This window comes from Notolepis coatsorum (genome assembly GCF_963971535.1).
Source record: "Notolepis coatsorum genome assembly, chromosome: 11".
Lineage (NCBI taxonomy): Eukaryota > Metazoa > Chordata > Actinopteri > Aulopiformes > Paralepididae > Notolepis > Notolepis coatsorum.
In genome coordinates this window covers 85252883-85272945 of record NC_140175.1, presented here as the reverse complement: position 1 = coordinate 85272945, position 20063 = coordinate 85252883, and the positions used below count along the sequence as shown (strand labels likewise).

Sequence of the window (20063 nt, the reverse complement as noted above, 5' to 3'; positions counted from 1 at the left end):
AGGATAAGATAATAGCTTTGCTTCCACAACACTAGTGGCAAGTATTTCATACAACTTAATGCCCACAAATACCAACTATCCCTTTCAAATGTATGTCTTGGCCATTTTCCTGCCTTTGGTCAGATTGTGTTCTCAGTTCACTCCTAAGCACGCCAGGGTTCACTTGGAAGTGGACCAAGATGTTTGATGCAGACCCAAGATCAGTTCTAACCTCCCAAAATGAACCGAACCAAAAGGGCTCAATGCTCCTTTCCGACTGAACTCGACCATGTGAAAATGGAAAATGAAAAAAGTGTAAATCAGGTTTGTTACCAGTAAGCGGTGTGATGTTGTGAACAAAAGGCTAAACAAGAATTGTATCTTTCCAAAATAAAGGCATGATTTATTTGCACAGTATAAAGTATCTGGTACAGTATTAGAAGGCAAATTTAAGTGCTTTAAAAGAATGCATATTAACACCAGGGGTTAATTCCATTTGACCTTTCATTAAAGGCACAACGAGTCACATTAGTAATTGTTCAAAGTTGGCGCTGCGGTGTGCCTGGCTCACAGGATTCAGATAAAACTGTCAAAACTAGGCGTTGCAGATCAAATATGAATTAAGATGTGAATGTCAGAAACATATTTTAGTGAACAGTTTAAAGTGGAAAAAGAGAACATTTACAAACACAGACATGTCAAAGACCACCCATATGCGGAAGTACAAACGCATGAACTACACACCCATAGATAAACAATAGATGGCTTACCCGCGCTGCTGGCCAACGGAGACAGACGTTGCCACATGGCGGACATCTTGCGAGGGTGGAGCACGCCCACTCATAACATGCATGTCTATGGTGCTGTGCATGTACTGTTGAAATAACCATAGCTTGCTAAATTTTCAACCGTTTGGTTTGTTAAAAACGTCAAGAGATGTAGTTATCATACTGCATACTTATAATGGCCTTTGATATGAAAAAAAAGATTAAAAATGTTTCTTCCAAGCAAGAATCATAGCCACGTTAATAACGTTTGTAATAAACCAAACAGTTTGTAAATCGATCAAGATTTCAACAGGTTAAGAGTATTTTTGTTTGTGCAGATCATTGCCTTAAAGCAGTAGTCGACCCTCGCAAGATGGCCACCGGTGAAGTACGCGGGAGACTCCACCTTGAGCCATCTAGTTTTATATATCTATGCACACACCCACTGCCCAAAGGTAGACTCCCAGAGCACAACAAAATAAGAAAATACAGGCGGAGAGTTGGTCTCTGCAGATAGAGACACCACCACACACTTATAGTGGGTCAGATACAGACACCACCATGGGTCATAAGTGATGATTGAGATGGATTATGTTTATACTGTACGAGTGTGTTCTTAAAAAGTAAATGCTACTCATTGTGCCTTTAATCAAATAGAAAATGGAACACTCACTTTCTATGCAGAACCAACCCCTTCAGCCACAACCATAAATATAAATTTTATAACCAAATACTGACATTTACTGATCCCAATATGCACAAATATTGCCTTCTGATTTTCAAAATCCTAATTCTCTTTTTTTCTTGTAGAAAGTGCTATGACAAAAGTTTAGCATTTGGGGAGCAAAGACTTTGTAAGTAAAAATATTTAGCGTTGTGTTTTTCCTTTGTGGGTCCGACAGGTTCCCAGCACCAGGCTGAATGCCTCACTCAAACTTGATGCCCTGGGCCAGGGGGAGGTCCTTGCTGTAGTTGATTGTACTGGGAGGGAAAGAAGTTGTGAGAAAACTGAATGAATACAAATAAAAATAATAATTCAGTTTTTTTATATATAAAGAAAATAAGTATAGCTTATCTGACCAGAAAGTAGGCTACAAGTAATACTACAACATTGAATAAAACAAGTATACGGTATATTCACATCATTTAAATTAAGTTGTGAAAATTAAACCATATTATGTAGCCCACTGGTAGGCCCCTCCCACTTTCAACCATCCAAAACCTAATGACTAGCCAGTCGATCATCCAAATGTATTGAAACATCACTAAACACTGTATTTTGAAGGCTGTAGCAGGCTCAGTCTTTAGGCTAGTGCCAACCCTCATATCATATGAACTTTGAGATGACAAGGGAACCATTTATACCAATCATGGCAGACTAGCTCATCTAGAGAGGAACTAAATATCGCTCTAAAGTCCCAACTTTCGACCAATCTCTGGAGTGCGAATATAAGACTTGCTGTAATTTGCAGCAAGAAAAGGCCTTATAGTCAGGACAATACAGTACTTTTGAAGTACAGGCTGTGATATCGCGAGACGGTCCTGTGTAACTCAAGGTAGGATAAGACGTGTTGTAAATGTGTGCGAGAGTGTTTCCTGAGGGCAAACTGTGAAACACAGCAGTAGAGTGTCACCTGGCAGGAACTTACCATGTCGACCGCCTCATGTACTGCTTCCAAGAGTCACTGCCAGACTCCCTGCCTCCTCCAGTGTGTTTCTCTCCACCTACACACACACACACGTTATTTCACAACACACTCTTAAAGCAAAAGAAAATGCACCAATCAAAAAGACCAACGTACCGAAGGCCCCTCCGATCTCCGCTCCGCTGGTGGGAATGTTGACGTTGACGATTCCGCAGTCTGATCCTTTGGGCCTATGCAGTCGCACAAGACAGTTTAGACGTTTAGCGTCATCCAGAGACACTTGCAAACAGGTGCGACCATAGAATGAGGTCAGATTCAAACAGAGCAAGGGGTCAGAATGAGGAGTACAGACTGAGGGTAAATAGACTAGTAACATTTTTAACGTTACAAATCAAATTAATATCTCACTACTAGGGGTTTAAATATTTGACCCCACAACGATTCGATTACGATTCTTCAGGCAACGATTCAATGCATCATGAAATCTCTTCATTTGACCACGATTCGTTTCAATTCGATGCAATGCGATTCCACCTTAGGATCGATGCATTGTTACGCCCCTACTCACTACCCATGTTTAAATGAGGCAACAAGTGAGATCTAGTACAGTACATCATCACAGCAGCGGCAAAATCACTGGCGGCAAAAGGCTAACTTGTATTCAAATCCCACATTTGGAGACGCATGATCCCACATCAGACATGTCTTTCAAAAACACATAAGATAAAACACTGGATGGAATACAAGACACCAGAGGACAAACTGCTACACTGATCAATGGGACTCACTGCTGCTACACTGATCAATGAGACTCACTGCTGCTACACTGATCAATGAGACTCACTGCTGCTACACTGATCAATGAGACTCACTGCTGCTACACTGATCAATGAGACTCACTGCTGCTACACTGATCAATGAGACTCACTGCTGCTACACTGATCAATGAGACTCACTGATCAATGGGACTCACTGCTGCTACACTGATCAATGAGACTCACTGATCAATGAGACTCACTGATCAATGAGACTCACTGCTGCTACACTGATCAATGGGACTCACTGCTGCTACACTGATCAATGGGACTCACTGCTGCTACACTGATCAATGGGACTCACTGCTGCTACACTGATCAATGAGACTCACTGCTGCTACACTGATCAATGACTCACTGCTGCTACACTGATCAATGAGACTCACTGCTGCTACACTGATCAATGAGACTCACTGCTGCTACACTGATCAATGAGACTCACTGCTGCTACACTGATCAATGAGACTCACTGATCAATGGGACTCACTGCTGCTACACTGATCAATGAGACTCACTGCTGCTACACTGATCAATGAGACTCACTGCTGCTACACTGATCAATGAGACTCACTGCTGCTACACTGATCAATGAGACTCACTGCTGCTACACTGATCAATGAGACTCACTGCTGCTACACTGATCAATGAGACTCACTGCTGCTACACTGATCAATGAGACTCACTGCTGCTACACTGATCAATGAGACTCACTGCTGCTACACTGATCAATGAGACTCACTAGACTGAGACAGTGCATCTGTGTTTTGGAGCACAAGCATAACATTTTTTTTTTTTTTTAAAGTACATCCACTAACATGCTGGTACTCATACATGCGTTACACAGCGTCTTACCCCAGCCAGCGGAAAATTCGTCCCAGGTCCTGAGTGAAGATGCTGCTAGAGAGACCCTGCTTCACCTCGTTGTTCCAGGAGAAAGCCTCCTCCTCCGTCTGGGAAACAAGACAGATAGTCAGCCTTTTCCCCACTGGAACAATTCCAGTTTGTAGACATCGTCGATTTACTGCTTAAGTGTTTTTAGACCTTTGACTAACAGGCTATAGATTCTACTCATACTTGGAGCAGGGCTATAGAAGACATTTATATCAGAGTGAGGATTTTATTTATACATCACATCAATTCTTATATATTAAAAATAAAATGTTAAATAATCCAGTTTGAACTACATAATAATGTGAAGCATAACTCCGTTTTAGATTTCATTTAATTTAGAGTATTGAGGTATGTGCTTGTTTTCATTAGTCAACAGAATTGTGTAACCCGACAACGTGTTATTAGCATCGTGGTAAGCATGCTGGTGGATAAAGCATTTCAAACTAAATAATATTCATGCCCCCCACTGACTTCCAATTGCATGCCTTGCATGATGTCAACAAATGCTAACATATTCAACTTCCAATATCTCAAAAACCAAAACAGTGGCACAAGTGCTTTTACAATGGACTGAAAGCATCTGAAACAGTTTCTGTATAAGGCAATTTTTGGTGATTTCTCACCCTACATCACTTCATTGCTGGATTGGAGCTCTGGACCTTATCATACTCGCTCTGGTTATTAGGAACCTTAAATGTAAGCCAGAGTTTGCACGTTAGGAAAAACTGCTTTTAGCTTAGGTGCCCCAGAAAAATGTATTCTTATTTATTGGTCAATATAAATCTTTAATAGCCAACAATTTCACCAGTTGTTTTTATTACATTTAATATGCATTGTATTTCTCAATGTAATTATGAGAGCTTGCTCAATGATCCTTCCAGATTAAATAAAGATTGAATGAATGAAAGGGTGCCCAGTTTGTGACTGATCAGAAAGGCTTCTTTAAAAAAAGGTGTGGACCTTTACTCCCCTCATACCCCACACAGAGGCTCTGGAAATGTTATTCTACCTGGAACTTGAGGACATAGAGGATGGGGACGAAGGTCTCCGTGTGGACGATGGGAGCATCATGGGCCAGGCCGGTGATGATGGTGGGCTCCACGTAGTTCCCAGGTCGGTCCATCACCTGGTGAAGGACAGGGATGAGACAGGGATGAGACACCTGCATAACCCATACAACTCTGCATGATAGCATGTACAATAATTCTGTATAAAACATACATATATATATTAGGGCCGTCAAAATTAATGCTTTAACTCTGGAGATTAATTTAAATTATTTAAAGCGTTCATTTTTTTGTATCTAGATTAATCTATGGAGTGAAACATTTTCAACGTTCTGAACTTTCAGCAGTATATTTGCTTGTTCTTTTTTTGCATCGACTCACGCACCTTTTTGAAAATCATCTGACATGAAGATGGAACACATTTTGTTGTTAATATGATTTATATTACTGGTAGTTCATACAAGACATTATCGTCCTCTAAGCCAATCTGCACTTTAACATAGGCCTGGGTTGTTTTTATTTCTGTTAGCGCCGCGGATATAAGAAAGCGGTCTAGCTGAGTCAATGTTGATGGTTTTGTTGAACATTTGTATTTCACAGGAGAGAAACTGTATTCAAAGAAAGCTATTAAAATAGTCTTTGAATATAAATATACTTTTTGTGTTGATTTACATTAATTCCATGATTTTACTCAAGTAAATATCTGTTACAAGCTTCGGTTTTAAGTAGAAAAATGCGATTTTTAATCTAGATTAATGACAGAATATTGTGAGATTAATTAGTTAATTTTTTTTTTTATCTATTGACAGCACTAATATATATATATTATACATACATATCTATCCACATCCGTCTGTACATACCTGCATACATCTGTAGATACTATACATCTGTACTTACCTACTCTTACTAGTTACGCTGCTGGCCAGTATGACTTACTACCATAGTGTCTAATAATCTCTTAATCACCTGTACATTGTATATTACTATTGCACACCGTTACATTTGCACTCTGGTTGGATGCCAGATTTCTTTTCGTTCTGTACTTGTGCTGTATAATAATAACAATACATTTGAATCCAATTTGCTCAAATGACAGTGGTATAAGTCTTGTGACATTCATTGTGCTGCCACATTACAACATATCTGCACCTATTCACACTACATCATGAAGGCCATCAAGAGGGGGAAAGTTAGAACAGACTGCAGGTCACCTTTCCTCCACAAACAACTGTTCCTCCCTGCTGCTTGGCCTGCTCGATGGCTGCCAGGTACTGGTCCACCGCCTGCTTGGTGTGGAGAGGCCCGTACATGGTACTGGCTGTAGGGAGGAGGAGAGAAGTTCATCTAGCCATCCATCCATGGAACCAGGAAAGGTCCGATGTAAAGTGGTCTAACCGTGACTGTGACTGATAATGTGTGACTTCTCAGACGATAGGATTCCTAATGAACTTACGATCCCAAGGGTCTCCGATGCGGACTTGCTTGTAGGCCTTGGCAATCCTCTCCACCACTGTGTCGTGGAGACTCTCATGAAGCATCTAGTAAGTGTCCAAAACAACTTAAATGTCAACACTGTCCTCACAGTATGTCAATTTCACCAAAAGACATTTCCCGCCTAAATTGTCAACAACATTATTGCCATCTTCTTTAGGCTAAATTACATCTATTCTATGATGAATTTACGATGGCACAACACATGCATATGAAACGAGCAAGCTACATTCATTTCACGATCATGATGTACTCCATCCCGATGGGAGTTAAGAGCTTTTAAGCAGAAGTATTTTTGTATCACAATGAGACACCCAATTTTAAAAGTGCGAATTCACTCGCCTACCACCCCTGGATCATCAAGCAGCCGGACAACCTATATCCTTTGCGTCTAGTAGGCATGGGCCAATGTGTGATTCTGGTGGTATAAGATGATCCTTTATTAATCCCCTTGGGGAAATTCGGGTGTCAAAGCAGCATGGGGGGGGGGGGATTAGAGCTTCTGTGCTATTGCGCTCGGGCTGTCCCCGACTAAGGATGATATGATTGGCCGAAATTAGCAGATAGTCATAGTAGACTATGGAATAAAAAAATAAATAAAAATTATATATATAATTATTTTTTTGTATCATTCCATTTGGGCTGTGGGGTGCTTAATGTCTGAAGGAGTTGACTGAAGGCTTCTTGTCCTCTGCAAAAGCATGCAATTGGTCCACTGATGGATACATCTTGATATTTGTCTAGTCTAGTGTGTTCATTAGATGGGTGAAATCCTCTTTCAGTGCCTCTGTGCCTGTTTTCTTAGGCAGTTAGCCTCTGGTATGCGTGCCATTAGCGTTAGCCACGCTTCTAGGCCTCTTTTCTTTTGGAAAGAATGATATAAAAAAATATTATAATAATTTGTATTCGACTAAGAGGTTGGCAGTCGACTACGGCTCCTTTCGATCGATTAGTCGACTAACAGGGGTCAGCCCTAGTATGCGCACAGTATAATAACCATGTAATAAATCGTGTTAATAAATTTAATTTTACTGTGCTCCTAAATTTCTTTGTGTGCTCCTACATTTTCTCATTTAGGATGTGCTCCTTGGGGAAAAGGTATAGAGCCCCGAGGTCCTGTCGCTGTGTCAAGTGTTCTTACTAGTCTCCTGGTTGTGGTGCAGCGCTGGCCGGCCGTTCCCACAGAGGCGAAGACAGCGGAGGGCACCACCAGGTTCAGATCAGCATCCTTAAACACTGGACAGAGACACACACATGCAGAGTCAAGCTAGAAGATCAACTACTCTACTACTGGAAGTCAATGACCAGCTGGAGAACTAATGGCTGCAGAACCAGAGAGCTATTGGGAATGTCTGACTAAGAGTGTGACTCTTAACCACCATAACCTGCACAGACAACAACGGATGACGTACATCATGCCAGTTAGAGGTAGATGTATATACGGTCAAATGTTAAAGTATCAGTTTAAGCCAAAGCGTATGTCCTTACCAATGATGGCATTGTTCCCACCGAGCTCCAGCAACTGACGTCCTAAAAAGAGAAAACACTTTACTCATAACGTGGCCAGGTTTGAGTGAATGGTAGTCAAGTTTTTATGAAATGTGATGTTGCTCACCAAACCTCTCTTGGACCATCATGGCCACCATCTTGCCTACATGGGTACTGCCAGTGAAAGACAACAGATTCACTCGCTCGTCTTTGGCCATGGCAGTGCTGCAGGAAGAATGGAGTCATTGGTATGCATGTAAAAACATCATCTTTTTTGATGGCGTTTTATACTACAATAATAATAATACAAGGGCAATAGAAATAATCCATAAGCACCAGTGTATTTTCTGCCTAGACTAAATTGTGCGATTCCTGAATACTAGGGATGGGCAAAACTCACAAAACGACTATTCGATAGTCACTAGGAACTATTCAAATACTAATCAAAAAGAGATAATTTATTTTTTTAATAATTTTGACTAATACTAATCAATGCCCTTCCCTACTGAATACTGATCTCTGTATTTCCTTTTATTTGCTTCCCATGTGACTTGGTCTGGCATGCTGAGGTATTCAACCAATGACTTCTGAGTACTTTGGTAAATCACTCTTACTCTTAAGCTGAAAACTCCTTGCTAGGAATTGTTTCGGCCAAGTGAGAAGGTCTCAAGAATGTTTGCGAGTATCAATCAATCAGATTTATTTATATAGCACATTTAATATGACAACCAAAGTGCTGTACAGAAGGTAGATAGATCTAGACAACAATCACATCTCCGTTTTACGGGAGGGCACACAGGCAAACGCACAGGAAAACAGGGCATGAGTCAGTGAACATCGGGAAAAGCCAATAGTTAGAAGTGGGTTTTGAGTCTAGATTTGAAGGCATCTATCGAGGGGGCAAGCCTAATGGAGGTGAGGATGCTGTTCCACTGCCCCCCCCCCCCCCCCCCCCCAGTTTAAGGTTAGACCTGCGTCAGGAGCCTCTGATCGGCTGACCTGAGGGACCTGGTGTTGGAATAGGAGGTCGTATGGAAGCCTCACCCAATATCAGCGCCTCCACACGCCATGGAGCAGATGGCACCAGGCAGGTCGTTCTGCTCCAGCACCTCCGCTACAATCCTGTTGAAACACAGTAACATGAGATGAGCATAAAACCTTCCTTTGAACGGACAAAATTAAGTTACTCATACTGTACGAACTCTTGTGCCCATCCTCACTTTATACCTGCCAACTGCTTTCACCGTCTACAACTGCCTGAAACTATAATCATAACTACCCATCTCAAACTATACACTACTGATACAACCCTGTATGATAGCATGAACAATAATGCGGTATACACCAGATATACATTTATAGTATATATATTTCCATATCCGTCTGAATATAGCTGCAAATAATCCTTTCTATACACCTATGTATACACCTGCATATAACCAATATGATCTACCCCTGTATTAATGTAATATTAATTTCTTCTAATAAAACTGTTGATCTGACCATGTATTGTGCTTGAAAGTTGTTGGATTCAGGCTTCGGCTACATTGATCAATCAATGAATGGATAGAAAATAGATGTATGGTATTACTGTCCATTGTTTGTTTTTTTAAATTAGAACCTAACGCAATCGTGCCTTTGTAGAAACAACAGCTTTGCGGACACAAATCTGGCGGAAACAGACAGATACTCATTGAAAATGTATTAAAAATATATATATTGTTGACAGACCGACACAACGGATCGATGAAAATTTAAAAAAGAAAATTATAATATGTTGACAGACACAACGGATCGATGTAGCCGCAGCCATAGTGTATTACAAAGGTACAAACTTTGAAAATGGTAATTTCTTCCAGTGAAATATTCAAACCCACTTACTTGGCTACAGCTACACTTGTGAGAGGAGTGGTGGGGGCTCCTTTCCTGCAGGAAAACAACAAGTCTAAATGTAGGGACAGAAACACGTATCTTATACATGAAAGATAGTATTGAAATTATGACCGAGGGTAATCAATATTTAGTTTACTTGTAGTTTGTTCTTTAAGAGCGAGCAAGAGCCCATGTATTGTATTGTATTTATTATTTTTATGTCTTTTAATCTACTTTCATTCTGATTTAATTACTGGACTGTCATTATTGTTATTATTATTTCTGTTATTGTCCTGTGATTTATCGTTGATTATTACTGTTATTGTATCGTTTGTCTTGTTTTATGTAAAAAAAGGGAAAATAAAAAACAGTCAAAAAAAATTGTTTGTTCTTTAAAAATATATATATTTTAAATATAATATATATTTATGATATACTACAGTTGACCGTTTCAATTTGAAAACAAACATTCTAAATGGAGGCAAATTAATTAGTCTGTTGCAATATCAAAAACATGACCAGACTAAAAACATGACATGGATAAAGGTCCATTATGAATGAATGAAAACTTTATTTAACAGATTGCAGAATGGGTACAAAACAGTACGGCTCAATACACACAATTGTTAAAGGAAAACTCCAACATTTTGGAAAATTAGCTTATTTAACATCTTCCCTGGAGTTAGACAAGAAGATACATACCTTTTGTCTCTGTGCGTGCATTTAGCTTAGGGAACAGTCGCTCCGTTAGCATAGCTTAGCTTCATCACTGGAAGTGAGGCGGGGCCTGAGCCTTACAGTGTATCGTTTGATTGATTGATTGAAAAGTTTATTAACAGATTGCAGAATACACTCCAAATACAACCAAAACGTTCATGTAAACATGTTGTGACCTGTGTATTGACCACGTGGAGAAATAAAAAATAATTGAATTAGACAATTACGTTTTATAAGCAAATATACTCTGAACTATTTTTTTGCCCAACCACTCCTCTCTGAGCGCAGCCAGTGATTTCAACGTGTCGTCGTGATTGTTGACATTCTCATTCATTCAAAGAGTCCGAACCGATTGAAGTTTGACCATGACTTGAAATCCTCTTACCTTGACGATTAAAAGCCTCCCCAATTTAGAAAACAGTAATCCAATGGCTGGTATTGTTATACACCGGACGCTCTGAGCTAACCGGAGCTAACCCAGATCAGGATGGTAAAGCATATATAATAGGGGTGGACGGTATAAACGGTATACGGTATAAACGGTATTAATTTGCTCTACGGTATGGATTTTGACTATACCGTGTAACCGGTAGAGGAGCTCTAAAATAGCAATGACGTCATGTAACCACAGCGCGACTATTTAAATCGCATTTGCCCCTAAAAATAGATAGAATTAGTCATAGATAATAGATATGTGCAAACTGGAAAAAGTTATTTAGGAGGCTTCGCGCAGTGGGCGTGTCAACACGCAATTGTCATTTCATAATAAACACATATCACCGCGGCGCACAGCAAGTTTCAATTTCAGTTCCTGGCATTTTTAACCAGTGGAGAAAGGTAAGAGATGTCCCTATCGTTTTTCTTATATGAATTATTCTACGTTAATAAAACATACCTGGTGAATGATCAACTACAGTTTGCTGTAAACATTATGATATGCGTGTAGTGTTATGATAACGACGGCTGCAGCGGGAGCCGGGAGGACGGCGGCAGCAGTGGATTTGCGAATAGCATGCAGCTGCAGAGCCGCAGAGCCAGCGGCGCTTTCAGGTCAGGTCCGCTCAACAGCGCCCCCCCACCCAGCGGCTGAAAGCTGTGACCAGACCTGAAAGCGCCGCTGGCTCTGCGGCTCTGCAGCTCTGCAGCTACATATGCTTCTAGCAAAATCCAGCATCCAGCCCGGCTGTTTGCAATGGGAGCAGCACGGACTCTGGACTTATTTTATTTGGAATATAATGACTTTATACGCAAAAGTAGCCTAGTTTTAAGTTAAAATATTATAAATCTACATGCCTTGAGGATGTCATTCTTTATATAGCCTGCCTATCAGGCAAAACAATTATTCTAACGGAAACACTGATACCGTGATATATACCGTTACCGTCTATGCTTCAAATTATACCTTGATATAAATTTTAGACCATACCGTCCACCCCTAAATAATGACTTCCTTTCTGGGGTTGTCAAAATAAAAGTGCGACGTTTATAGCAGCGGAAAACGTTTATTTTGTACATTATCTAACGTTAACACAAACCTAAACTAACTTTAGGTTAGTTGTAACGTTAGTTTAGGTTCGTGTTAATGTTAGATAATGTACAAAATAAACGTTTTCCGCTGCTATAAACGTTGCACTTTTATTTTGACAACCCCAGAAAGGAAGTCATTATATATGCTTTACCATCCTGATCTGGGTTAGCTACGGTTAGCTCAGAGCGTCCGGTGTATAACAATACCAGCCATTGGATTACTGTTTTCTAAATTGGGGAGGCTTTTAATCGTCAAGGTAAGAGGATTTCAAGTCATGGCAGGGTTCGAAATTAACGGGGGCTTGGGGCATAATGCCCTTGAAAATGGACAAAATGCCCTCGAAAATCAGTTAAGGGGGGCACTTAATGCCCCCGACAGTTTACTAATTATATATATATATTTATCCGGTAATGGAGCGTCTGTGTATCGTATACGGTTCAGATGACGCGCAAATAAAAAAATTCATTTGGCGGAGCCGGTGTTCTGCACTGGCTGCTGCAGCAGCAGCAGCAGCACTGCAGCCAGGTGCTAGTCAGTTTGTGTAAAAATGGCACGCACAATATAAATCAATCTTCATTACGACTTTAAAAACATAGCCATTAACATTACATAGGCCTACACACGTCTTGCCATAGCGTTAGCAGTTTGTACAATGTTTGTAGCTGTTAGCTAGCTAGCCCTTCACAACAACAGCTAACACCGTAGCTACTAGCTACTGTAGCAGAGGAGGAAATGGGAGTCTGAGAGGCGGGGTGTTTAAAGACAATGATAGGCGTTTATTCAACATCCAAGAAGGCTAACATACAACTGTGTTTTACTAACTCCAACCGAGACTATTGCCGCTTTCGCGCTGCTTGTTGACGTTATGAACTGCTCCTAACGTGACCGGAGCTGAAGGTGCCACACGCTAAAATGTCCGTGGGGACCCGGCGCCAACCCATAGATAGTTCCAACTCACCGAATTACGTAATCCACCACAGTTGCACTCAATATTTAAATAATGTTAGTCTAAATATATGTAGACAGAAACATAATAATTTCAAGCAGAAAACGAATCTTTCCATTAAGAACTGACAATCGGGGAGCTCCAGTAGCTCACCACGTACCTCGAGCGCTATTTCGGCGCCGGGGACAACCGTGCTCGTCACGGATCTGGGGTTTAGCGAGTTCGAATCCCGGACTGCAGCCGTGCCTTTCCCAGAGTGTCTTCCCCCCCATCTGTACCCCTTCAGCCTGTTTCTGTCGGTCATTCTTGACCAGAATAAATGCGATAAACACTAAAAAGAGCCAGGGGAATGGCCAAAGTTTAAAAAAAAAAAAAAACTGACAATCAGGGAATTTAAACATGGTTGACATTGTTTTTGTGTGTTTATATTAATTAAAGAACGGAAAGTCTAGTGCTGGCTGAGCATATTGTTTGTTTGCACTAAGTTAATACTTTGACAAATGTAGCCTATATTTTTCAGTCAGTTCGGTCTTTGTGTGCCAAACATTATTTAAGGCTGTAAACACTGTAAACCTTTTATTTTATTTTTAATAAATGAGAAACATGTTTAGATTTGAGTGTTAAATTTTTTTTAATAAAAATTAACGTATATCGAACTGAAAACCGTGACCCCAAAATCGTGATATGAACCAAACCGTCCATTTTGTGAACCGTCCCACCCCTACCGTTTATCATACAAATTCAGTGCCCCCGAAATACAAAAAAAAGCCTGCGGAAATTAATTAAGGGGGGCAAAAAAAGCCCTTGAATTTTTTTTTTTATTTCTAACCCCGAGTCATGGTATCCATAAACTTCAATCGGATCGGACTCTTTGAATGAATGAGAATGTCAACAATCACGACGACACGTTGAAATCACTGGCTGCGCTCAGAGAGGAGTGGTTGGGCAAAAAAATAGTTCAGAGTATATTTGCTTATAAAACGTAATTGTCTAATTCAATAATTTTTTATTTCTCCACATGGTGAATACACAGGTCACAACATGTTTACATGAACGTTTTGGAGTTGTATTTGGAGTGTATTCTGCAATCTGTTAATAAACTTTTCAATCAATCAATCAAACGATACACTGTAAGGCTCAGGCCCCGCCTCACTTCCAGTGATGAAGCTAAGCTATGCTAACGGAGCGACTGTTCCCTAAGCTAAATGCACGCACAGAGACAAAAAAAGGTATGCATCTTCTTGTCTAACTCCAGGGAAGATGTTAAATAAGCTAATTTCCCAAAATGTTGGAGTTTTCCTTTAAGGGGATGCAGACCTGAGAAAGACGTTTGTCTTGTTTCCATCAGGGTCCCCCATTTTCAATTCATATAGACATTTATGACATACACAACATACATGACATTTATGGCATAGGGACATATAGGTATTTAGTACCGATACATTTGTGACATAAACGGTATTCAAATATACAGTACTGTTACCCCTAGATCCTGACAGAGTATATACATATGATGGGGAGGGGGCTGTACATTAGGAGGGGGTGGGTGGGTGGGAGAGAAATATACATAAGGCGGGGAGGGAATATATACATGCGGTGGGGAGGAGACTGTCTATTAGGAGGTGGTGGGCGTTTTGGGCATTTACGGTGGCCAGTTTCGAATTGCAGCCTCCCGTAGTGGCTCTTTAAGAGTGGTTTTGAATGTGGGTAGGGATTCACATTCCTTTACGGCTGTGGGTAGGGCGTTCCACATTGATGTGGCATAATTGCGAAACGTGTTTAGTCCCTTGTTTGAGACTAATCTGGGTTTAACATGATTTGTTGAGCTTCCTCTGGTGTAGTGGTTGTGGTATTCACTGACCTTTGGGAAGTATTTTGACAAGTATTTATCTTGTTTTCATAATCGTTGCAAGACAAAATTGTAATTAAATGTGATTAATTGCCCAGCTGTTGCCGCTATATATGTATGTTTTTTGATCGTGGATTGATGACCATGTAGACTTAACCACATACAGATTACGATCAATAAGAACGCTGTGAAACTTTAGAATGGACTAACTCTGCACTGCTGCTACACTGGTCAATGAAACTCGCTCACAATAGCCCAATATGACCATGTTAAAATATGTTTCGGAATCTTACATATAGCAACTTTAAATACGCACTGAATAAAATGATAAAAGGGCAGAGGATAATCTGAAACCACACAGTCCCAATGTGCACATCAGACTCAATCGATACAAAAGTGAATAATGGAAAGGTAACCGTGGTTCAGAAGGTGTGCAGTTGACCATAGCGCTGGCGCTTACCAGAGACAGACGTTGCCACAGATGAGAGCGAGGGCGTTGTTCCAGCCGTAGACCGCCACAGGGAAGTTGAAGGCTGTGATGATGCCGACCATCCCAACAGGGTTCCACTGCTCGATGAGCGCATGGCCCGGTCCTGGGAACAACACAGAACCACTGAGTGTGTTTTCACGCTAGGGATGGGCACAAGTAAATCCATTACTCAAGGACCCACCATTTCAACTGAACGAGAGTGGTTTTTGAGGGTGCTCGAGTATTATAGGCCGATATCAGCCAAATACCAACGAGTTATCAGATCAGTTTATCCCCATTTTTAGAATGACCCCATTCACATCAGAGGCTCTAACAGTTTTGCTTTTGTTTGTTTTGAGAGGGTAAGGTGTACTACCAAGCACTCCAGTGGTGAACAGAATTCAGTTTCAGATTGTAGTATAATACAGGCATCTGAACAGCATTGGGACTATATGGTCACCATGTTCAAATCCTTCTAGAAAAATGGAAGGGTAAACATGCACTGCTCAAGAAGAGTAACTATATTACATGTCTGTCTAGGCCGCACAGTAGGATTAAATTAAATACAAAAAGATTTAATTGTTTATGAGACTGTCTTTTATAAAAAGATTCTTAAAAATATACATTAACCCTCGTTTATACCGGCACCCACACGGTACTCATTAATAGGGGACCCTATTACCTGTTACACCGCAGCATAACAGTCTTAACAGCTGGGAGAACAGAAAAGAAATATGAAGAAAGGAAGACTGGAGATGCTACATTGTAAACATTTTGTATGTTTGCCATTTTGAGTCACTAAGCTCACACATTTCAAGCATCAGTGATGCAACTTCCAAAATGCTTTTGTTCCTGGAAATAACGTTAGCCTGGTCCGACTCCCAAATATCTAGCCGTTAGCAATGACTGCAGCTAGCTAGCTCGCTTGATTATCTCATGTTCACTGTTTAAGTAAAAGCAATTCATCTTCGATTAGTAGTCGGATAGTTCACAGTGATAGTGATTTTGTGAGTTTTTCCCATCCCTTACGCAAACAACAATATCTTTCTGTAAACACTACAGATGTCTTTTGACTTAACTGAAGGACAATACCTTGAATAAGTGAACTTACTTTCTGAAGGGAGGATGGGGCCACCAATCATTCTGGACAGGCCGACAGCATAATCACAGACGTCGATGTATTCTTGCACCTCTCCCACTCCCTCTACATAGATCTTGCCCATTTCCAGAGACACCTAAAAATATATATTGTAGGAAATGTATTCAGCTTGTAGATTTAGAGGAACATTAGAAAACTATTTGGATGGAAATGTGACTACAAAGGTGACTCATCTACAAGAAAGCCGATACCTTTAAATGTGTGTTTTTTTTTTAAAGACATAGCAATCACTTTCCTTTATGAAAAGAAAATCATCAGCAGCAGGGCTTTCCCTAAACAATGGTATAGGGGTGGTGCCACTATGACAACGTGCCAGCGCCACCATGTGGTTTAAAGGAATATATATATACCGGTATATGAGAAAGAAAGAAAGCAACCCTTGTAGAAATAAGACGTCAGGAAAGAAAGGTCCTACCAGGCTTCCAAGAACTTTGATCTTCTTACGCAGGGCGTCTCCAATCTGCCTCACAATCTCTCCTCTTTTGGGAGCAGGGATCTGGAGAAGACAGGGAATTATTTTCTCTTTCATTTTGAAGAAAATTCAGTGCCGAGGTAAAGATACACTGCCGATTCATTCATCACCGATTCCATTCCACTTGTACTTACATCTGCCCACAACTTCCACGCCTCTCGAGCTTTCTGGACGGTTTCTTCATATTCCGCCATGTTTGCCTTTACAACAAGAGAATGAATGAGTGTCTGCATTTCTACAGCACCTTTCTAGTACTAGGACACAAACACAATGGAATGACTGCACACAACTTTTTCGGTATGGGTGTCCCGCAGTGGGAATGGAACCCTTTGCAGCGTTAGTACCAGGCTCAGGGCACCTACTGTAGCACTCTACCCATTGAGCTACACGGGACCACCAAGGAACGTTGTACACTTGTGTCAGCATGTTGGAAAGCAAACACCGGCCTTAAAAAGGGTCACTTCACCACAAAAAAGAAAATACTGATTTATTTTGCACATAATCTCACACGTCATGCAAAAAAAGTTTTGCACACATTCATTTAGTTCGACAGTTAGAGAGTAAATGTGTTTGCAGGGCTTTCCCTAAACAATGGTATAGGGGCGCAGCGCCACTATGACGACACGCCAGCACCAATATCCGTTTATTGAAAATAATTTTTTTTCTCTTTTTTGCAGTGAAAGCTTGGGGGCAGATTATACCTTATACACTGTACTTAAATAAATTACTTTTGTTTGCCATTTTATTGAAATAATGTTTTTGAGTTGCAGGAAATTACAGCAAATGGCTCTCCTAATTTCAATTTCTCCCTACGGACCACCAACTTCTTGCAACTCAGGACCATCTTGACCAAATCCTTGGGAAAGCCCCGAGTTTGAATATGGCCACCAATGATGTCAATGGGGAGTGGGACAATGAATCCTTGTGTTGTATGTGTGTGAGTTTAAGTGCTCCTTCAAGAGTGAACAATGACTTTCCATCCACCACAACTTCTGAAATGTTCCATCCATTTGACATTTTTAAATCACTTATTTTAATCCAATGCTCCCAAAATGCATGTGAAACATGCTCCAGAGACTTGCATTTTTTCAACATAAACAAGAAAGTGCATCGCCTCACAATGGACGATGTACTATAGGATGAATCTTACACCATAATGGAATTAACAAACAGAAGTCTCTTGTGGCATTTTGGATGGATTTCAGAGACTTCTGAACCATATTGCAGTCAACTGGAATTGCAAGGTAAGCTTGAACCCACACTAAAAACATAAAAACAAATGATTAAATAGCAATTGGCAGGCGTTTATGTAAACTAATAAGAAACCATAGGATAGGATTCCACACAATCAAGTTTAACAGTGGGTAATCTTTTTTTTTTTTTACTGGTTCTATAGATGACTTTCTCCTAATTAAAAAGACACTTGGCTTACACAGTACATCTACTTAATATATTTTGGGTTGTATTAATATTAATATGCCTTCAATATATACTTTATTGAAATGCCATTAAGCCTTAATCAAACCTGGCAGCAAATCAATGCTTGGTCACTGCAACTGGGCATAGCTGCAGTGTCCAGACAGGTACTCGATTTCCCATAAATTTCAGTGGGTTTTAATTAGCCCAAATTGTTTCTAAATCTCCCTTATTTGCATGACTCAAAGTTGGCACATTTGACTCAAGAGATCTTGTTGACATTACCTGGCGTACTCTGGCAATGGGCTCATTGTTGGCAGGACAGTATGATGTGATGACCTTGAAGATGGAACACCGACAGATTAACAAAAAAAACAGTATGCAGACTGAGACTGATTGGCTGTGACACAGTAAAGAGTTTTCACATGGATGGATCATCACTTCATTTGGAGAGGGGGGGAGAGAGAGAGAGAAGAGAGAAATATGCTAGTGTTGATGGACGAAAATACAAATTTATTTTGCGTATTTGTGTAAATTAAATAGCCAACATGCAGGATCAAAACGATGAAAAGCACCATCTACAATTAATATTGTTTTCTAGTCTCTGGTTATTATACTACACGTGTCCAGTAGTAGTCGCTGTAAAGCACGGCAGGACACCGGAATTAACCGGTGACTAAGTTTGTGCAAAAACGCAAAACGTACATTTTAACGAACTTTATACCAACAGTAGTTATCATGAACCATCTCCCTGCATGCGTGTGTGTGTGCACGTCTGTCAATGTTGACAGTAGCTAGCGAGACACTTTTCAATTAAGTCACCGTCGGCTAGACCATGTGTGTTAGCTCTTAGCTGGTTAGCTTAACGTTAACTCCGCTCATAGCGAGCTGTCAGTCCGTGTCACTGTCAATCAACAACATGTCATGGTTGGTGGAAAGGTGTTGCAGTTAGCTAGCTAGCCACATAATGTCAACACACGATGAAAACGGCTAACAGTCCAACAAGGACACCTTGTTTCGTGTTGCCAACTTGCATCCTCGTACGGGGGCCAGGTGGCCTTCAGTAGAACGCGTTTCGCGAGCATACATACCTCGCTGCTTATATTTAGAAAGTTGGAGCAAAGGGCTAATCTCCTCCTCGCTCGTCTTTACCTCTCCTTTGCCTCCCCATGTTCCGTTGTAAACACCGTCGTTCTCCTCGGACAAACCCAACTCTTTGAGCCAGGCGTATTTGGGCTGGTTTATCAGGAGTGTAGACATGGCTGCAGAAAGCTGATAGCGGACAGGGAGTCGTTTTTGTCGAAGAGCCCAGTGGCGAACAATAGTCACAGCGAGGCACCGCTGCATGGCTGCTTATGTGCTCTGCAACCTGCAATAAACCGGAGCAGTACGCGCCGCCCCGCAAGTAGCGCTGGATCCGAGTGACGTGATTGGTCCCCAGGGGACACCTCCTTCTCAAACACTTTAGGAAAGTCACCCATGTAGTTGTGTAATGTGTAAAACATTTGATTCGATTAAAATGTTATACATTAATTAATGATTAAATTG

General features: G+C 40.7%; 1 protein-coding gene across 1 annotated transcript; it reads right to left on the bottom strand.

Moving 5' to 3' along the window:
- Positions 1 to 354: 354 nt before the first annotated feature.
- Positions 355 to 19873, bottom strand: aldh7a1 (aldehyde dehydrogenase 7 family, member A1). The gene is made up of 18 exons (XM_084324427.1): positions 19668 to 19873; positions 18801 to 18854; positions 17234 to 17299; positions 17043 to 17123; positions 16580 to 16703; positions 15460 to 15592; positions 9969 to 10013; positions 9132 to 9209; positions 8215 to 8312; positions 8088 to 8129; positions 7741 to 7835; positions 6562 to 6646; positions 6320 to 6426; positions 5108 to 5224; positions 4060 to 4157; positions 2549 to 2622; positions 2396 to 2471; positions 355 to 1727 (listed from the first exon to the last, which is right to left on the bottom strand). Exons 1-18 carry the CDS (start codon positions 19860 to 19862, stop codon positions 1673 to 1675), a joined length of 1623 nt encoding a protein of 540 aa, XP_084180553.1. The 5' UTR covers positions 19863 to 19873; the 3' UTR covers positions 355 to 1672.
- Positions 19874 to 20063: the final 190 nt, after the last annotated feature.